At 31.5% G+C, this 23,156-nt stretch overlaps 1 protein-coding gene across 1 annotated transcript in view; it reads left to right on the forward strand.

Moving 5' to 3' along the window:
• LOC124353049 (nephrin-like) overlaps positions 1-13,948 on the forward strand; it is a 262,467-nt gene extending 248,519 nt beyond the window's left edge. The window contains 6 exon segments of the mRNA XM_046802853.1: positions 2,480-2,773; positions 3,387-3,689; positions 6,314-6,538; positions 7,934-8,022; positions 9,877-10,041; positions 11,927-13,948. Of these exon segments, the coding sequence (XP_046658809.1) occupies positions 2,480-2,773; positions 3,387-3,689; positions 6,314-6,538; positions 7,934-8,022; positions 9,877-10,041; positions 11,927-11,998 (1,148 nt within the window). The 3' untranslated portion in view covers positions 11,999-13,948.
• Positions 13,949-23,156: the final 9,208 nt, after the last annotated feature.

Consider the following 23,156-nt stretch of genomic DNA (forward strand, 5'->3'; position numbering starts at 1 on the left):
CCGTAATATAAAGAAATAGTTACCCATGAAACTAAATTAATACTCTTAATTAAACAACGTCGCTTTTAATTATCTTTACAAGTTTAGTTTTAATATAAACAGATTCAATAGAATTCATCAAAGAGAATTATTTTTATTCGTAGAAAGTAACTATAGTAAAAAATACTATTTTGTATGTAAATAAATACCTCGTCTATATCTCAACATGACTTTTATTCTTTGTTCACTCTTTTAGTTAAAAACGTAATATCAAATTAAAATAACTTTTAATTTATTATGATACTATTAATTTGTCATGCTAGACTGTTTTAAAAAAATTAATCCATGAACTCAATCCTTTTATTACAAACATTTCATTTAGAGTTTTTCAAAAATAGTAACTTCTTAATGCAGATTTTGCTCAGCGTTCTCGCTGAGCCAATAAAACCAGGTGACTGGCCATATTTTTATTCCGAGTGGTCTTTTTACTGGATATCCCGAGGACTAATTGAAATACTAAACACTTTATAGGAAAATTTTTATAAATAGACTTTGCTTATATTAAGTGGCTCTAACTTATACTTTACTAGTAATGAATTTTTCAATTTGATTTTATTATACACTGGCAAGTTATAATTTGGTAATAGTGCATGTACCTCTATGGGATTTAGATGAATAGCGAAGCCTACCTCTCCAGCGGACATCTCAAGAACGGATTAAAGCTATAGACTTCATGTGTTTATCATTCAGGATACAGGCTAAATTACTTGGCTCTCTTTTTGTTTTTATGTGTAAAATCTGCAGGATGTCTTGAAAACGAATTTATTTACAGACTTTAACTTTTGCGAAAATTTTTTGTATAGGCAAAATCGAATTTACAATGATGCATGTATCTCCACTGGATATCTATGGTTCTATTATTAGCGAAGCCTACCTCTCCAGCGGACATCTCAAGAACGGATTAAGCTATAGACTTCATGTTGTTTATCATTCAGGATACAGGCTAAATTACTTGGCTCTCTTTTGTTTTTATGTGTAAAATCTGCAGGATGTCTTGAAAACGAATTTATTTACAGACTTTAACTTTTGCGAAAATTTTTTGTATAGGCAAAATCGAATTTTACAATGATGCATGTATCTCCACTGGAATATCTTGGTTTCTATTATTAGCGAAGCCTACCTCTCCAGCGTGACATCTCAAGAACGGATTAAGCTATAGAATTCATGTGTTTATCATTCAGGATACAGGCTAAATTACTTGGCTCTCTTTTTGTTTTTATGTGTAAAATCTGCAGGATGTCTTGAAAACGAATTTATTTACAGACTTTAACTTTTGCGAAAATTTTTGTATAGGCAAAATCGAATTTACAATGATGCATGTATCTCCACTGGATATCTGTATGGTTCTATTATTAGCGAAGCCTTGTACGCTAAACTTAGTTTGGGTACAATGCCATTCATGGTATTTCGATTGGAGGCTGCCCATTCAGAATATCCATGTCACTCCAGAAGTAATCGGAAATGTCCTTTTAAGACTAAGTTCAATAACAAGTCTCTCAGCATCTTGTCCTCAGTGAACAAAAATAAAGGAAAAAACTGTTTAAGTAACCAGTTTTATTGTAAACCCATTCTACGATTAAAAAAATTATTAATATTATAATTATTATTCAGTAGATGTAAAATTTAATATTATATATGTAATATTATATATATATATATATTTATAATACACACACACACACATATATACATATACACACACACACATACACGTGCAGGTACATAAATATAATTTGCTTGCAATAATTTGTATTAATGAATAAAGTTTTGTAAAATTTTAATTTTTACTTCATATTGAATTAGCGTGAAAGATACTGACAGTTAAGTGATAGATCCCATCAGCTAAGCTTATTGACCAGAAGTACTTTAAGAAATATGCACAATGATGCACCTCGATGACTCTGCTGTAGCTCCATACAGCACCACTATTGATTTCCTAATCCACCCTTAAATAAACAACGCATCTGTCTCATTGAAACTGTTAAAAGGGTTATCCGTAGAGTTGCTGAGCACTCGTGTTACATTTGAGTCAATTAAGGAGCTCTTCAAGGTTTTATTTAACGTATTCAGAGAAAGGCAACGTTCCTACAGAAAGCTTTGCATAAAACCGGTTAGTTCACTTGATTTGTTTTTATATAAGAATACTGAACATTGTTCTCTCATTTATTTGTTTGCTTGCAGCCAAAATCCCCTTCATCAAAAATATGTCCTTGGCTTTAAAATCCTTTGGTGTCTCTCCTATATTCTTTTAAGAAAACTTCAATCTCAATTCTTTTTTGTAGTACATCCTTTCAGAAATCCTGACCAACAATTATTTTAAAGCCCCGACATAAATTTAATCCTCACCAACCAATCTACTCTAATAGTGTTTACTATGGCAGGGAGAAACCCACTGACTGTTTATAGTGACGTACAATAATCCAGATGTATGCTGTTTCAGTCGCCCCAGTTTGCAAGCCAGGACAGCAGAAGGTGGTGGGGGTAGCGCGGCACGAGATAGCCAAAGTCATGTGCGAGGTGGAGGCCAACCCAACAGACGTCCACTTCACGTGGAAGTTCAACAACAGCGGGGAGACATTCGACTTGCCCAGCTCTCACGTGGCGTCAGAGAGAACACGTAGCATCGCCTCCTACACCCCCAGGACAGAGGTGGAGTACGGTACTCTCCTTTGTTGGGGCAGGAACGAGCTGGGGCACCAGAAGCAGCCGTGCGTCTACCACGTCATACCCGCAGGTGCTATAACATTCACTTGTAACACTTTTGTAAAACTTTAACCCAGTAGGGATCACTTCTGGCTGGTTTATACCTTCCAGTTGAACCCACCACTGAGGCACAGCAAAAACTAATGTGTCACTTAAATCTGGGAAACCTTATGGATGTCCAGGAGCAGCACATCACTAACCGCAAATTTCGAGATTCTGGGGTTCATGGGCAATTCGATAGGTCTAGTCTACTGTGGGAGATGACTGTTAGAGTTGGTGGGGTTTGTTCCCTAACCTCAGAGGTTCTTGGTAGCCTCAACAAGGGTGTGTCACCCCCAGCCTACTTTAACTGGAGAGGCTGGTTCAGAGCTGGCTTCCCCTTCTTCTGGGGAGACATGATTTATAGAGATGTAATGCCTTAATTCTTCCTCATGGATCTCGATAGGAGGCAGCCCCTGCTCCCTAACCTTGCCTATCCTAAATATCCTGTCACTCCGGAAGCAGCGCAAAGGTTCTTACAAGACTAAGCGCAATTTATAAGCCTCTTGTCCTAAGAGAAAAAAAACACTCTTGTAAATGTGACATTCATTACTCTACCTGTATATTTTACTTACTTTATCACAACATTAACGTTATGTCAATAGGGAGGCCAGATCCTCTGGAGAACTGCACAATTCTGAACCAGACGGCAGACTCACTCTATGTGGAGTGCGATGAGGGATTCGATGGAGGTTTACCGCAAGAGTTCCAGATGGAGGTGTACGACTCCCAGAGCCACGCACTGGTCAGCAACGTCTCTAGCAAGCTGTGTTGGTTCCTAGCCACTGGCCTGCCCTCTGGTGTGGGTTTCGACATCGTCCTGTACTCCTTCAACAGTAAGGGTCACAGTGAGAGCAGTCACCTAGTCGCTCACACGCTCAAGTCCGCCGCGCGCCGCTCTGGCCAAAGTAAGCCATAACATCGAAACATAACAAAGTTTATAACACAACGTACTATAACCTAGAAATGTTCTTCAAATTTAATTCAGGAATTACATGGATAAATGTACTGACAGTATTTTTACGTAATAGTAAGTTTTATGGATAATGTCTTCCTTTTCCGTTTACAATATATTGACACATTGGTAACTCTATTTTACAATATTAGCGTCAGTTGTTTATATTACAATTCAGAAATTTAAGCACCTAGAAAAATTATTATTATGGAACTTATATTTTCAGAATGAACTATAATTAGGTTCAATATTAAATGAATAACGTCCGAGACATATTCATTAATGAACAAAGCTGTAAATGTTTTCACGTTTGGTTTTCCAAATTGTGGGCTTTCTTGACATTTTTATATGGAATTTTAAGAGTGGCTTAAGGAAAACAGAGATGAACATTAACATCCCAAAAAAGAAGCCTTTACAACACAACCTTAGAAACTATTATTTTGGAAAATATCATGAACTCAATAGGAATTTCTCCCTTATATCGGAAGTAGATAGGGTTTACCCCTAGAACGAAATAGGCTTCTCAGTCCTACTATGAATGTATATTTTCTTTGTTGAGTCATCAAGGCAAACTGACGTATTGTACTGAAATACATTACAGTAGGGACCACCAGAGAGTGCAGTTGAGGGAGGAGCCTTTTTGGTGCGTCACCTTGGAGCAACCAATGAGGATTGAGCGACGTTACCAAATTGTTCTCCGCTGACACCAGAACGCTTTGTGCCGGGCGATAGTTGACGTGTTGTATGGCAACGTCGCACGGGCTTGTCCATGCTATTGGTCCCCTCTAACTGCACTCTTTCGTGGCTCCTACTGTAGATCGACAGTAAATTACAGGATCCGAATGGAGTCGCTTTTTGACCGAAGTATATTTTACAGAGCTATATACGCATATAGTTTTTTATTAGCGAAATAACACAAATAACTGTGGCACCGTAAGTTATTAGCAACTTATTTTATACGGTAGAAAGTAGGTAATGTTTAACCGAAGCTTGTAAAACTTAACCAGGAGGGTTCACTTCTGGCCGGTTTATACCTTCCAGTTGAACTGAGAACAGCAAAAACCGATGTTTCACTGAACGATGGCACTGGAATCATGTCAGGCCGTAGGTGCATTACAGGGTTTAAAGTTAATGCTTTTAACCGAAGTAGGTTTCCCAGACCTATGTATTTATATTTTTGGTTGGAGCAACAAGCCTGACTTACCCGTGGCTTAAGACAGAAATACTGCTACACATGCAAAACATGATATAAGAGTCAAGTTAACCTCGGATAATATTAAGCATTAACACTGCAATAATACTTACTTGCTGCCTACTTACTTTTGAACAGTTGCATAATTGCATTTAATAAGTATTATAAGGACTCCGACGATGAAAATTTCGTCTGAAGTCGTGAGTAACACCTGGTTAATTTGATACAATTGAATTAGGGGCAATTTACACGTATAAAAATTTAATTAATGTGTTTTTGTTTATAATTATCTTTGATATCGATCCTGGACCGTGTCGGGAATATCGAGTACTAGTCGTTAATTAATCTTAATTAATATACAGCCACACATGCATGTGGCTACGTGTACACAAATTAAATTATGTTTCGTACAAACACAATTTATTAGTATTTGTTACAAAAATATTATATTGTTGGGAATGGAAAAGCAAGACAGATTGACATATGTAGTTAGCACATTTAATCAGTTATTGTATAAACAAAACCGAGTTATCTCACAATCTGATTTGTTATTTTATCTCAAATATCCCACCAGGATATTTTCTCTGTACACTAGCAAACAATATATTTAAATAAAATTATATTTGTTGTTTTAAAATAATTTAAATAATTGTTTTTAGCTATTCAGTTCACCAAATTGAAACTAGCCAATACATTGTGTAGGTTACGTGAAATTATTGATAAAATTTATTGGCTGAGCGTAAGCGAATATTTGTGTATTCCTCTTATAGGTGACCATGATGTCAACGAGATATTACACAATTAATAGTGTTGTCAAACTGAGTATAGTCGTATGAGGGTTTTTTAAAACTGTGGCATTTTATTCATAGACTTTAAAAGAAAAGGGATTTAGTAGAAAGTAAATGGTAAATTAGGTAACAAGATATGATTTCGTTTTAGAACCCTCCCTAGCTCGACACGTTTATTATTTAAACATTGCTATGGAGCCCAACTTAATGAACACAAATGTAAATTTATCATGACAAGAGGGTTTATATCGTAAAACTTTTCATATTTAGCTTTAAAATTTTGCAATTAACTGTATTTATACATAGAGAAGAATGAGTTCTATGTTGGTACATACTAAACGATGAAATTTGGCTGAGCGTCATTAATGCCTATTACTCAGTAGGCTGACAATAACTCTAGTCTGCCAGGGGAATGTAATCATTTCTTTTCTGTACGATTGTATGCCTATCTAAATTCCGCGGGGCATCTTGAGAGTATTAATCTCGAGCTGTAGATTTTAAATTTTTGAAGCAATACTAGAGAAGCCTGCTATACTTATTGTGGCATATTCCTACCTTGTTTATAACTACTAATGTATGAATTTACATCGCTTTCAGCGACGGCGCCGGTAGCCATCGAGTTGACTCCACTCCTTGGCGTCCTAGCGGGAGTAGTGGCGTCTCTTATCCTGCTAGCCCTGGGGATCGTCCTGGTGCTGAGACTGCGGGGCAAAGATTGTGACGAGAAACACCAGAAGACAATCGTCTCAACTGACCTGAAGAGGTCCAACGAGAGTATGGACAGCCTTGAGAAAAATCCTGACATTATTCCTCATAACAACGGTATGTGTACAGGTCTATACCTTAAGATCTAACTAACAAAGGTTTTCAATGGCAGTTAACCAATATATGTAAAACATTGAATACTACTTTACCGAAGAGGTGACATCAAAAGTGAAGAACGTTAACATTGTAATATCAACACTGTAAAAATTCTCAGCTTGTTTATTTTCCTATCAATTTATCCAAAACAGTCACGTATAAAACATGTAAGACCTTTTAGAATCACCTAAAATTTACGTTAGTGATATGGAATATAGTATTAATCCTATGACATGTGCACACAATAGTAGTTTTATTTACATAGTGTCAAATCTCACCTTACGTCTGTATTGCTAAGGGTTGACATTAGTAGAATATTAATGGTTTGAGAGGGTTTTATAAATTTTATTTTCAAAATGTTTTTTACATATATATATTTATATGTATATACGAGTATATAAAATTAGTTAATGTATATATATACTAGCTGTTTCCCGCGGCTTCGCACGCTTTTCGTAAGTTTTGCCCGCGTATGAGCATTTCTGGTTGAAGTAAATTATATTTCCAACCCCGATGTAGATTTTACCTTGATGTCACGATCAAAAAAATATGTCAAAAATGTATTGTACATGCATAATGTATTTTATTACAAAGTGGTCTACCACTCAACCTTTAAGTTCAACCAAAAATTTAGTTTAGACAATTATACATCATAACTTAGCGCCTTCAAATAGTGTGTCACTGTTTAATATACGTATCTATCTCGTAATTGCAGGTTATAATGTGCAGGCGCTTTGAAAACTTTTCTTCATTTTATTCGTTTATATTCACGACATAAGCGAATAATTCAGATAATAACTATCCTATCTTCTAAGTTAGACTAAATTACGGATACATGTGAAATTTGATTGAAATTGGTTCAGTCGTTTTGGAGTTTATTGGCAACATACATCGTGACTCAAGATTTATATATATATATAAGATATATATTTACTAAGTTAAATAAATTAGACACTACACATTTAAGCGTTTTTTATGCATAAGTTATTTTCATATAATAATATGACTACACTGGTTGTTAAACTTATAAATTGAGAACTATGGACAGAGAGATAACTCAAACAATGCTATAATAAACTGAGGGATAGAGCGTTATGACCGCCATTTGAAGAATGGGAGTCTTGGGTAACTAACTGAAATGATATCCTACACAGCACACTATGTCCGTATGAATGGGGTCATCCCTATGTAATAATACAGTCAAATCTTGTACCCTCTTTGAAACAGAAACAGCTGTTCACAATGTCTTTGTACATACTTCTTCCTTCACAACAGCTGTTTGCTTTGCAAAGTCAAAACAAAACGTCATCATATCCGAACTTGACAAACTGATTTAGTTCTCTTATCTGTTTTCAGATTACCACGAAGAAGAGAAAGCGTTTGAAAATCTAAATTCCAGACTTTATCCTACCCACATTACCGTTGAAGGCAGGAGAAAAGCAGGGGTAAGTTTCCGAGCATCTTTACCTTAATTATAACGTTGCGACTACAGTTCAGGCTTAAGCCGGGGTTAACTGTGGCCCACAGGTTACACTTAAGGAAACTAAATTTGAAGGAAAGCACTTAAACAAGTGGTAACTTTTCGGTGATGGTTACAGTACTCTCACTCGCAAGTGCACGCTTGTACAAGCTTGACTAGTCCCGATCAGGTAACAAATACATTTGTTTATACCGGCAAGCTCGCTATTGTTCAGTTGATGTTGGATTATTGACAGTGCACCATTATAAATGGAAATGGATTGTTCAAGTAGGTTAAAATGGAGGTTGTACTTATTGTTGCAGTGAAAGAAAGGAGGCTTTTTTAAATCAAAGGAATTATCTCAAAGTAACAATAACTTTTTCTTAAGACTGTAGCTACACATTTTCACATACTTCAGTATTTTTTTAGCCATTCCTTCAAAGATGTAACAGAATGTATCTAGCATCATCCTGAAGTACTCATAAAACCTATATGGTTGCTGAAGTAGGTATGGAAAAATTCACATTACTGTAACTTTTTGCGTCAAAAAAAAAAAAAAAAAAACATTTTAAAAACGTCATTGTCAAGCACAATGTCCTTATCGACTGACAGCTTCATTTATTTCTACTGATTTTTTTAGGAGCGACCACTTGCACTTGCTTGCTTCTAGTGTAACCACATTACTGATTAGGCAAGTTTGCACAAGCGTGCGCCAACTGTTTACTCGGCCAAGCGCGTTTCTAATGTATACTCGGCCTAACACATAACTACAATCTAGTTTTGAAATGCACAAATCATACTAGAGCGCCGTGACACGCGTAAGCCAGGAAGAAAAAACACATCAATTTACACTTGTTTCATGATTTGCCATCATTTTGTTTGCCGTGACGATCGCCATTTACTATTGCCTTTGGTTGATTTTCAGTGGTCGGTGGTTATATATTGTAACCTGCATTCTTTTCCATTTCAGTAATTACTATTTTGTTTCTATTAAAAGAATGTTTTAGTTGTAATGTGCTTGGAGTTGACACTAATAAACCAATATCTGATGGTTAGTTTTAAGGATTGTAAATTGTGTCGGAAACTTCATTTATATATATATGTATATATATATATATATATATATATATATATATATATATATATATATACGTTAAATTTTATAATAAAAGTCGTTTGACAGGTATTTGGTCTTCCGATCATATGTTAGTTTGCTTATTTAAACGCATATGTGACAGATATGGCCAAATACAAAATAATTGAATCGGAAAAAGTAAGCGCTCTGTGGTGTAATGGTAGCACATTCACCCGGCAAGTGAGAGATCCGGGTTCGACTCCCGGCGGAGCAAAGTACTTTTTGTGATTCAATGTTTATTGAAATTATATAAATAATATATATATATATATATATATATATATATTATAAGGGGTACACAGAATTAGATGATGATACATGCCACTGCATGGTATTTGGCTGAGTTGGCAAATATTTTTATACTTTATTTTTTACTTTATACTGAATGAAACCCAGTTTAAAGAAGAAAAAAGTGAATATATCACATGGTAAGATATCGAGGAAGATTTCATCTGTAGACGAATTTTTCCAAGAAAAATTCATTTATACATAAACAAAACTTTGTTTTAAGATGGTGCATGTCCAACATTGGGATTTGGCCGAGCGTTGTTAAAGCTTGTTACTCAGTAGGCTGACAAAATGGTTGTTCGTCAATAATGAAATGAGCTCTAAAATAAACATTTTATTGGACCTCAATGACACCTGTTACGCAACACCAGGTGTGGCTTTCTCCTACTTTGTCACATGCTTGAACTGTTTTTCCAGAAAGAGGAAGTGACGTACGCGGAGCTGCAACTGCCGCCTAACCTGTACACCAACCTGGTGACGTCTACGCGCCAGGACGAGCAGACCGTGTATGCGCTGATAGACGCGTCCTTGTGTAACGCCACTGCGGAGACCCCCCTCATCAACCACACAAGGGAGAGCACGGTATAGCTTGTATATGTGTTGCATGGTTAGTACGATTCATTGTGCTTCTGCTTCGTCCTTTCCTCGTACCATATCGGGTAGCGTACTCTAGTGTGTGAATGTTGCATTGGAGTTGAACGAGTAAAAGTCAGTTTTGTATCAGTATGGAAAACTATTGATCGCTTCCAACAGAGTAGATTGCGTCTCAGTTTGGTTGGATAATAAGTCCCGGGCTGCTGCAGATTTTCAATTACGCTTTGGATGCTGCAAATTGGTCTGTTATTGAATATTAGAGTTGGCAGTTGACTATTTTATTTTTGTTAATGTTTCTTTGAGTTCGTTCAGTTGTAATTTTTATTTGTTGGTCAATTTGAATGGATTTGTAAGATATATTATGTTATATATTTTAAGTAACATTTAAAAATATGATATGTTTAAAATATTTTACTGTCCACAAGGCAATATTCTTGTTTAAATGGTGTTTAAAACCCAAAGTTGGTGATATTAATATACAAACTAATGAAATATAAATAAACAATTATAATTATTAACGTGGTACATTATGTTTAATAATACAACCCACGATAACTATATAATTCATATTTTATTAACAGTTTTAATACACCAATTTAACAAAAAATGTACTTAAAGTTCAACTATAAGATAAAACAAGGCTTTTTTAAAATTTAAAATGTATTTGTCATAAATACATATTTTACTGCGCAATTGTATGAATTCGCAGGGTAAAAGTTAAATTGTTACTTATCCAGTAATTAATTGTTATCTTTAATTATAATGAAGCATATTTTTAACTAATGCAATTTGTGATCATATTATTGCAACTAGTCGTAATATAAGAAGTAAATAAATTTCTCTTATCTCAGATAACTAACTTCCTTTATTATAAAAATTTTTGATGATCTTTAAATAGGAAACGTATCGTTACAAAATAGCTTAAATGTTTATCATCACATCATTATTCTTACAGCTGACCAGTAAAATTATAATAATAAAAATAAATTATAGATTAAATAAGATAAACAAATAATTATTTATTTTCAAGTCTGTTACGCATCAAGGAGTGCAAACGATTTTTGGAAAATTTTTATTTGTAAGCCCAATAAAATAGCCCCTGATGGCAAAAATTAATTCTAAAACATTTTCATCGCTCCACTAAGAAGTAGTTCCAAATAAAAAGACTACAGATTAAATTATGAAACATCTGTTACTAGTAGTACATGCATTATAGTTCTAAGAAGTGACTTGTTGTAATTCATATTTTAGTTTTAGAAAATTTTTTTGTTATTAAAATACAATTGTATAATAGTGCATATTTGTGGCACGATCTTCAGGCATCTTTTAAGTAAATACTGTAAAACGTATTAACCAGGTTTCTTTAGGCATAATTATAAGATACATCTAAGTACTGCTTCAAAAATATTAATTATTCACTTAATTTCAATTTCGTTACACGTTCAAATCTCGAATAAAAACTGTTGAGGATACAATTTTGAAAATTTTAACAGTCCACGAGTTTAAGAAATTAAGTGTCAAATTATTAAAAAAATATATTTGTAGATAGTAATATTTTAGGAAAATTTCATATTTAAAACGAATAAAAATAAATGTAACACATTTAATTTGAAGTAAATAGAGTCAAAGGTGAATCCCCTTACATTCAGCAATATTTCTTCCTGCCTAATTACAAAATTCCCCAATATTCTGCTTCAAATTCTAACCACTCCTGGGGTAACAATACATTTTAAAAAATTTTTCATATCTTCAAAAATGGTATATTAAAAACTTTAACAAATAAACAAATTATTCATTTTGTAAACCAATTGCACAAAAACTTACCGCATGTTGATTTTTTATTTATTGCAATAAAAATGGAATTTCACCACAGATGAACACCCTGGAGCGCGGTGCTCGAGTGATGGCGGGACCTCCACCGTCCGTGTCCGCCACGCGTTTCTGACAGGCTCCGGAGCGACCCTGGACGACCACGGAGATGCTGTGAGCGAGCCTTGCGGCCTCTGGGTCTAAACCTCCCTCTGCAGACTTCGCCCCCACGCGTCTGTCCATATGTACAAACTACGTGTAACGTGTATATAAGAATGTACATTCCTGTAAATAGCTCTCCAAGGACGGGTCGATCGTCAGTGTCCCGCTATTCTAAAGTACTCGTTAGGTGTAATACTAGTGTGTTGTTACAATCTGTTGCTTTATGGCGTGTTGGCATTCTCTGTTACTCAATCGACTGATCGTTGGATGCAATCTGTTACCCTCATACGAATCCAATATGGAGTAATTTTCTTCCATAAACGTGTAAAGCACCGAATTTATTGCTTTTACTTTCCCTTTGAACATAATCTGAACTATGTTTTCCGCTCTCATTTTAACAGAATACTAAAGAAAAGTGTAAAAAATATATGTAAATGAATATTTTACGCACATTTATGTTTACGTAATAAATTTATGTAAATGATCATGCTCAAAAATATATGAAGTAACAAGTAATGTTTAAAATTCCATAAATGTTCAAATATATTTTATGAGCATTGCGAATGTAATTCTTCTTTATTAAAAGAAATAGAAACAAAAGTGCTAAAACATTTATAATCGATATCACAAATTGTGCTGGTTAATACTGACTTTAACTTGAATAGTACAATTTTAACATAATTAACAAATCACTTAAACCACATACTTATTGGAAAAGTATTAATCTTCTCTTACAATATTGTTCATCTTCTCAAAAGATCTTATAAATAACGATATTACTTTACAATATTAGGCTTACCCATCGTTAATTTTGATATCCCAAAAGTGCTTTTCAAGATATTTATAGCCAACTTCTGAATTTATTTAAGTTAAATAATGTTTTTAAATTTTATGAGAAGTTTACCATTATTTTATATTTTTATATAATTATATTCATCTACTGCGTTCATTTTTTCAGTATTATACTCATTTTTAACATCTACTTACATTTGGTGTTTTCTTATATTCATTTGTAACCCTCTATTTCGTAATCTAGAAATACAAGGAAAATTTTACAAACTGAAATAAACTAATTGGCAAAAAAATTTATTGTTAATTTCGTCTTGTTTCATTCTATAAACGAGGAACGTATCATATATGTATTTATATAATATTATATAGTTAAAAAGATTGTAAAACTAATGTTTAATGAAAATTCTCATTTTATATTCAAATTGTATTTGTTAATGTGATTATTATTTATAGCCACATTTATTATCTTTTACCAGTTCTTAGCATTGTTAAATTGTGTAAAACCTAACAATTCACCATAAAACCTAATTTTAACATTAAAACATTTATTTACGAAAACTACAGTTTATTTGAATTTTTAAACCAAAAATGTTAAATTAGTGCTCATTCAATCCGAATTTGACATCTCATTGCATATTATATTATGTATTTAAAAGTATTGCCATATACATAAAATATAGGTTTTTATATTTATAAAGAATTTATAATCACTGTTGTTAATTTTTAAATATGAAATGGTGTAAATATATGTGTTTAAATTTGAATTTGTATTCTGTGATTAAAGGCATTGTACAGTTATAAGTATGTGAATATTAAGTTTTAAGTTAGTTTAAATAAATTACATTTTACGTTATAAATATACTACTTATATAACAGACTGTGACTGCACTAAATGTATTCGTTTATAACATTGTATATTATTGATTATTTTAAATCAGCTTGGATAAAAGCTTTCATATTTATAATTATTTATCGAGAGTTCAATATAATTGTTAATATAAGCAAATTTTGTAAATATTGCGATAAGACTAAGGATGTTAACAATGTGTGTTACTATTTCCAATTATGATAGTATTTCTATTGTACTTTATTGACAATACAATTTGTTTGAATATAACTTGTTTGTAAGAAATGTGTGTCTTTCTATTGTACCTTTCAGAAGAATAGCCAACAAATGTCCGAGTCACAATTTATAACAGTTATGACACCTTATATATTTATCCTTTAAAACTAAGGTGGTGTATCAATTGTTGAATCACATCCAATTCAGAAGTCTGGCATTATTATTATATTACTAGTTCGACAATTTAGCAAATGATTATGTATATATATATATATATATATATATATATATATATATATATATATATATATATAGCTGTTTAGAAACTGTGAATCACATACGTTTTCAAAAGGATATTTTTAGAAAAGCCTTAATCTGAGTTTAAAATTAATCATTTAAAAATTGTTGAAGATAGAATCAGTCATTTTTAACTTCAAAAGCATGATTGTAACGGATTCTGAAACATGTATCTTTAAGCCTAGGCCTCAATTCTTTGGACTAAGAAATATAAGGAATTAATGCAATATTAATAATTCCACCATAATAAAAGCTCTTTTATTTTAATTTGTCACATGTAAGCCACAACGTAAAACCTAAAATCGTTCATAAATTTGGTATAAAACAAAAATTGTGTCAAACTTAGTTTACAACAAAGGCGTTTGAGATGAAAATATTCTTATGTTCCCTTCTTTTAAGGAAAGTAGACAAGTACGCGTATTTTCTCATCTTATGGAAATAACAAAAATCATTATTTTAATATAGTTCATAAATCCTAAAACTATTTTTGCCGGGTTTTCTCCAATGAAGAAAAATGCCCAAGATATATCTAAACCTAAATAGATGTTCCTCATATGATTGTTTTAAATTATAAAATTATGTTTTGAAATTTATCTTAAACCTCAAGTAAAACACATAAAATTACAGAAATTTGAGGTCTTATGTTTTAGCTTAGCTAACCAATGTTTAAACAATCCGTTAATCAGAATTGCTATAAATATTTTTACTGAATTATTTAGCATTTTCAAACCATAAAATAACCCTATTTAGGCTTCCGTGTTTTCAGATGGTCTCATTTACTCTAATAAAATCAGCCAATAACGTTAGTGTTATTTTTTTAGTACTCAATGAAATTTCTATATGTAAAAAAGTATTTTTTCTTGCTTACACTAGTCTGTACTGACCAGTGATTTAACATTGATAAACTCATCTGTTGAAAAATTCATCAAGTTGAACGACTACGAAACCTACATTTAATCTCGAAGAGAAGTGTAACGACCCTTGATAAAAGGACGAGCTGCCCATGTTTACCTGAGGGGGGAGAGTAAACACACCTGCGGCTGGCGGCACTCCTGTATTGTTTCAACAAGGAGGCAGTCCCTCCCAGGAGTGAGTGAGAATACGGTGGTACTGCGAGTAGCTGAAGTGTATTTCGCATAGTGCCACATCATACCAAAGTAATTAAGCTGACAATGTCACTGTTTATTTATTATTTATTTATTTATTTTTATTTTACATGCTCCAAAACAGGTAACAACCCAATTACATTGGGGCAGTTCTCTTATTACAATACAATATATTGTGGGTTAAAGTCCCCAACCACATGCAACAAGCAATAAATTTTAAAAGCAATAATAATTGAAACTACTACTTAATAATAATTATACCTACACCTTAATTTTAAGGAATACACACGCATATATATCCTTTATGTAAATAGACATAACTCACTCAAATAATATATAAATACAACAACAAATAAATAACAACAATAAGTAAATAACAACAATAAATAAATGGCCAGAAAAAAAATAACAATAACAATATATAAACAACAACAATATGTGAGTATAACATGCATTTGGAATTCACAAATAAATCAATTGTACTTTAGTTAATAATCAACAAACAAGCAACATATTTTAAGTTGTACATTTCAACATGCAGAAAAAAGCAAAACAATATGTTGTGTAATATATCTATTCTAAAAATTTAACAATTTCATAAATAAATTAATAAATAACAATGTTATACATAATTATTAAGATCTCAGTTTAAGAAGCATTAGACACTTGTTTTTAAAAGTAGAATCCGTTCCTGTTGTATAAATGTACCCACTAAAGTATGTTTTACTTAGTAACGTAGAAAACATAATATTACCTTTATCTTACAAATGTAATACGATTCGGATGTAATTAAAACCATTAAAGTTAGTAAATGAGGATACTAACTTTAGAAAGCTAAAAGAGGTACTCTTGCAACTCCGGAAAAGTGAAAAGACAAGTCTTAAATAAGTTGGGTTAATTTGTTTTATCAACTATTTAATAAATCAAAAGTGACTATTTAACATCCGACAAGTTACTTAAGTTCAATTTTTTAATGTTTCTGTTGAGAGGAAATCAGCTTTATATATTCCTCACTACCTAAACATTATCGTATATAATAACTGTTTAGTACTGAATTCATATATTAACTTAATGATCTAGTAACAGATTTTATAAATTGAGAAACCTATAGTAAACCAAATAATCTTTACGATTTTTAAGGCCTGATTTTAATAAAACGAGGCAAAAGTAATATTTAATTTGACAACCTCTTTAAGGAAGCAATAACCCTTTGTAACAAAAACGGTAAATAGAAAGATTTCTATACTATTACATTTATCAATACATTATATTATTTTAAACTTTAAATAATTATATTTAACACAATAATAATATGAGAGTATTACGATGAGTATGTTATTGAACTGTAACATATTTAGTTTATTTTCATTCGAAATAAAATAAAATAAATGATAATTTACAATTCACATTTTTTCCAAAAAAAACTAGTTCAATGTTATATTAAATAATTAACAAGTAACATTAAATTACTACTTAAAATAAAATACTTTTACCACGAAACGCTAGTTAACTTCCGGTTGCCCTTCAGAAGGTCTTTAACTTTTAACATGGGATTGAGTTTATAACACTTATAAATAGAACAGATTTTAACATAAGAAACCAAATATTGTAACTGGGTTTCTTATGGTAATATCTTTAATATAATTAAACACTTTAATCTAATTTTATAATTTAACGGATAATCGTATTTTAACCCAATCATTAGTATGTACACATTAAAGTGATGTGTGTGTTGTGAATCATTAATGGATTTGAACCGAGTTTCTATTTATAATGCAGTTTTAAACTTTGCCTTCACGTTAAAAGCGGAAACTTGGATGTGTGGCTTGCAGCTGTGGAGCGTACCCTAATAATAACCGTATACATTACAAGTATTTAAGTGATTTTATGAATCCTAAATAAATCAACTTCTTTTTATACATATAATTTGTATAAGTGGTAATAGCGTAATTTAATTATTAATAAACTTTGAATCGCAAAAAGTAATTTTTCTCCCAGGGCTCGAACCCGAGTCTTATCAGTTGCTGGTTGAAATATTACCACTACAGCACAAAGCCCTACTTTTTACGTTTTAATTATTTTGTATTCAACTATTTCTGTCTCATATGTGTTTAAACTAACAAAATAACATGACAAAATATTATCAGAAGTTCTGTATTGGGAGAGTTTCCTTGACGCGGTGCTGAGGTCGAACCACCTGTCAAACGACGGTTTATTTAAAATTATTTACACACACACACACACAAATACACACACAAATATATATATATATATATATATATATATATACAATTTTATAATATGTAATGAAGTAGCAGATTCACCCGGTAAGTGAGAGATCCGGGTTCGAGTCCCGGTGGAGCAAGTACTTTCTGTGATTCAATGTGTATTGAAATTAAATCCGGCTATTGCCATTTATACAAATTTAATATATATTATATTTACAGTTATATACATATAATATAATATATATTATATACGTTTTTCTATCAATCACAAAGACGACAAAAAACCAGTAGCCTTACACGCTATTCACCATAACAAAAGCTTTGAGGATTGTTACAAACTCAAAGCTATAAGCAAAATTACTCCTTGTGAAAACAGCTCTCGAAATGATTTAAATTTAAGGAATAATGAATTGGCACACCAACTTATATTAAAATCGAAACAACCATATGTACTTAACATTCGCTAAATTATTGTTTTCCACTTGAATAATTAGATTGTGATACAAATTTACCTAAATTCAAAATTATATTATATTATGTTATTATTGTTAAATTAACAACTAATCAAAACTTGTTTACATGTCAAAATTGTACTTACATTTAGAATGTTTATTATCAGATGTTTATTATCAGGTGTTTCTTCTTTTGTTTGTTTATTTTATTCTGTGTAGCCTATATTTTAAAAGTGTACTTGAAAAAGTTAAGTACAACGAAATATTGTACGAACAAATTGTAGTTTTCTTTTGAAACTGCTCTAAGAGACTATATATATATATATATATATATATATATATATATATATATATATATATACACAAGTGTGTGTGTGTGTGTGTCTATGTTTTAGTTAAGGGATAGTAAAAAAAAAAAAAAAAAAAAAAAAAAAAAGGTTGGGAATAATCTACCTCATATCCATGTTTTTATGTTCGTAAAGTCAATCTTCATGCAAAACAAAGATCTATAACAGTTATCCAATAATGAATCATATTTTTTCTAACAAATGATAACCTAGTAAATAAGTGCACCACAAACGTAGAACACCTCAAGGGGTATGGATTGACTTTATTTACTTCCATTACTTGTTCAAAAAGTTTCATAAGATTTACTAAATTTAACAATGGATCTGCTACCTACAGTAATAATTATGCCACTTTAGTATTTGCAGATATATTAGTATGAGAAGTACAAGGTGTAGTAATGTAACAACAATCCGTCCAAGTGTGTGGAGTGACCACAACATAATGTTAGCCAACTGTTAGCTGGTGAAGTACTGTCCGTGTTTACACGGTTGCTGGGGGTTGGGGTGAGCAAACATCAGGGCCTCGGGCAGCCCTTGAAACCGTAAAGGGAAGTGAAAGTCATCCAAGGCTTTGTCGTCCCTTTGTTGGCTTTGCCCTGTCAAACTAATACTGTCCTCAGGTCTGAAATGTAAGTTCTAAGACACCTGGGAGATTGTATTATGTTAAAAACACACACATTACATTTTATTGTAAATACTACACTTCTCTGAGAAATCCGAAAGTCGTCAAATTATCACTTCAAATTAGGAACCAGTTTATTCTTCTACAAAATAATTGGAAGATTTAAAATTCGTAGTTGATTATTAAAATAATAGTTTTAAATACCATTTATAAATTGCATTTAAAGCGATTCTATGTACATATTTCATCATACGCTTACTACACTACCTACATTTCAGAACCGACAAAGAATCACTTAGATTCGTGTCTAGGTGATCAATTTATGTTAAATAAACAGTAGTTTCAATACCGTCCAGACATGTTTCCCGAAAATACTGTTATTTTCTTTGGGGACATTCACAACATATTGATAGTACTGTTGCACAATAAAAAATATGTTTACCATAACAAATAACAGACGAGAAGCAAAACACTATATTAAAGAACAAATACAAATAAAAAAGTGTTAGCCACTATAATGTATGGGTTTCGCCTCCAATATTTATCATAAAGGTAAAGATGAAGTAACTGAAATTTTTTAGTTAGAGCGTTTTACACTTTAATCAGAAACTCTTTAAAATTATGCTTTTAAATATATATTTACGGGGTGTTCAGAGAAGCGTGTCACAAAATTCCAATAGTAGGCTACTCTTCATTATAAACAAAAAACAGTCCTTTCAACAGAAAAGTGTCTTTTAGCAGCTAACCGACTTTTTTATGTTTTGTAGAAAGATTATTATCTTTAGAACCTATTTATAAAAATAATAAAACTTTGCGAATAGGTAGCGTAGCCTACATAAATACGAGAAAATATAAAGTAACAATGGGGTAATTTTGTATAATATTAAGAAAATAGCCTTTTATGAATTTTTAAAGCTAAATGACACATATCTCTACCCATGTAAACAAACTTTAGTTTATTACAATCGTAAAACTAAAGTAAGTAAGTAAAGTATATATATATATATATATATATATATATATATATATATATATATATGTATATGTATATGTATATATATATATATATATGTATACTTACCACACAAATAAATATAAAATATATTTATAAGCACTTACTGCATATAAATATATAGGTACCTATACGTATAAAAGGTATATTTTAATTCTATTTTACCTGGAATTAAGAGCTAATATTTCGGTAATTAGAATCTAAATTTACGATTGTATGCTATTTTATACTTTTACGATTTATGTCCTTCAAGTAAAGTAAGCCCAGCGTCAAATAAAGACTATTTGCATATCATGACAATATGAATATGTAAGTGTATGGCACTGAAATTCTTAGTAGTATTAAATGAAATCTTTACTTTAATTAAAATTACAACAGATTACAAGTAAAGTAAGCCCAGCGTCACAGAAAGGCTATTTGCATATCATGACAATATGAATATATAAGTGTATGGCACTGAAATTCTTAGTAGTATTAAATGAAGTATTTACTCTAATTAAAATTACAACAGATGCTGCAATAATGTTATTGCCAGATAGTAAATTACAAGTAATTTACGCTTACATGCTACGTAATACTTTACTATAGAATATCGCGCAAGAATAACATTCAGTTACAGCCGCAACACTAGTAGTTATAGAAGGGCTAGTTGCAGATTAGCAGGTTTAGTTAAGTGGCTGCCCGTAGGGCAGAGTTATGGCTTAACTTTATAACAAGTCTGCATTGTACGTTGAGTGATGAATGGGAAGCATATTAGAGTTTCGCTAAATTTATTCCCTTAATAGGAGAACCACTGTAATGGAATGTACACTGCGTGCCTAAGTTAGGAAGGGAATTTAAGTAAGGCACCCAATCTATAATATTGGAATACAGAAGTAATAAAAAGATGTATTAAAAATAAAACATTTCCAAATACTTTTAAACTTTTTATTAAGAAACCAATGAACCAATAAAGAAAAAAGTAATGAGTAATCTATGGTAACGGAAGTTTTATGAACTACACGATACTACTTAGACGATACAAATTTTAAAGAAAATATGGAACAAGAAATTAAATTGAAAGTAATCCATTACACAGAGATTTTATCCTTATTCAAATCTTTACAGTTACATATTGCACACACAAAAAACAATCACACTTTAGTATTTCATATTAAGAATAGCGAATGCGATAAGTTTAAATCAATAGTTACACCATATTATTCACTTCAAGTTTGGTCAAGTTTGGTTGGTAATTAAATGTGCAGCCGACCAAAGTATATTACAGTTTCTTATGTTATATATGTAAAGGTGTTTCACACGCTCTTACTGCACTTGACAATATGTATTTTTTTGTAATGTATTGTAAAAATAAAGATTTTTGAACTTTGAACTTCTAAGTTAATTATATGGATTTTAAAATGTTATATTTAGAACTACATTCCATCTTCAAATTACGCCCAAACTTTGTTTAATTTCTTTCATTGATGGTCTGTTAAAAGATTTGACGCTTGTCCAGCTGTTCATCATATATATATATATATATATATATATATATATATATATATATATATATATATATATATATATACATATATACATATATATATATATATATACATATATATATATATATATACTGTATATTATACGTACTCCAAATGAGGTGTCATCCCAAAATAATCAAGGAATATAAACTATTCCCCAGCATTACTTTGTTAAGTAAAAATCCATCAAAGAAAACCCCTCGGCAATCTGGTCTTCTTGATTCTTTACAATTTGGTCCAAAACAGCGTTGTAAGTAAGAAGTAAATGAATGGCGAAGTATCCATTTATGACCTAGAAGGATACTGAAGTATTTTATATACTATAGTCTCTGCTTTCCATCCTGTTCCGTTTTTCTAGGATTAATTCTACATGTCATACAACAGTGTCATATGTCAGAACACTTAAAACTTGAGCACTCTCTGTCATTTAAATTATACTAATCGATATCGGTGGAAGGGTTGATCATTTAGAGGATTGCAGTTGGAATGTGTGGAAGATAGAGCCCACGTCCCTTCATCTTTTCCCACCATGAATACCCTGCCACTTCATAAGCTAGCGCAAAGTGCTATGGGAGGTTTCTCAATTACTTATCCGTAATGAAAATAGAAAAGGAAAGAAAATCAATATCGAAATTAGCAATAAGATTCACATTGATAATGCTACTGCATAATTTCCAATGGGCAAGCTATTCTTACTCTATCATTTAGAGTAGTAATACTTTATAACAATTATTGTTTATCATGGTTTTAAACAATCCACATCTACACGGAATATAATTGATTGCAATTATAAACTGTTGGAGAACACACAGCGAGGATATGTACTGTTAAATGGTTTTACATGTCGAGAGATGCAGCGATGAAATGTAATTATCTCTGGTATTTGTAACAAAATTCATTAATCCCTAATTGAATCATAACCACATAATCCCTCGCCCAATTCCATTATTTGAGCTTCCTCTTCCTCTACATTATATTATATTTACTGCCACCAAATAAAGGACTAAAGATCAATCAGCAATTACAATTTTACGTAGTCAGTACTATTGTCTGCAACGTGAATTTTTGTAAGACGAATCTTCCACAATTTTATCTTGTTGTGCAGAATTTTTATTATTGGAAGATATTGCATTGCACTTGGTACAAAAATATTTAATTTTTAAATTGTCAATAAACCAGATAATATTATCTATCCCCTTAAAAGTGATTCTAATCAACCGACCATATGTTAAGTTTTTTTTTTTTTTTTTTTTTTTTTTTTTTTTTTTTTTTTTTAATGAGAGTTATTATATTTAAAAATAGTTAAAAAACATTAAACGGTTACAAAGAGTATTTGCTTTTATTGATGTTTTAGTTTTTATTTCTTTCCAACAACAATGCATATATGCATTGCGTTCTTCACTTATGAAAATATTGGAATTCTGAGCAACTAGTTTATATTTATATAATAACATATTATGAAAGTATACATGTGTTTCAATAAATAAAACGATCATATAGAAAACTGAATCTAATTACGTAATAACGTCATAATTATAATTTATAATTTTGAAAGAACCGATTATGATATTGCTTAATGAAAGTATGAGCTCAGCATAGATAACTTTCAAAAACCAAACACCTTAAACAAAATGGATTTTATTGAAACCACAGATATCAAAATTAGGGTAGATAGGATTCCAAGTTA

This window comes from Homalodisca vitripennis, chromosome 1 (assembly GCF_021130785.1).
Source record: "Homalodisca vitripennis isolate AUS2020 chromosome 1, UT_GWSS_2.1, whole genome shotgun sequence".
Lineage (NCBI taxonomy): Eukaryota > Metazoa > Arthropoda > Insecta > Hemiptera > Cicadellidae > Homalodisca > Homalodisca vitripennis.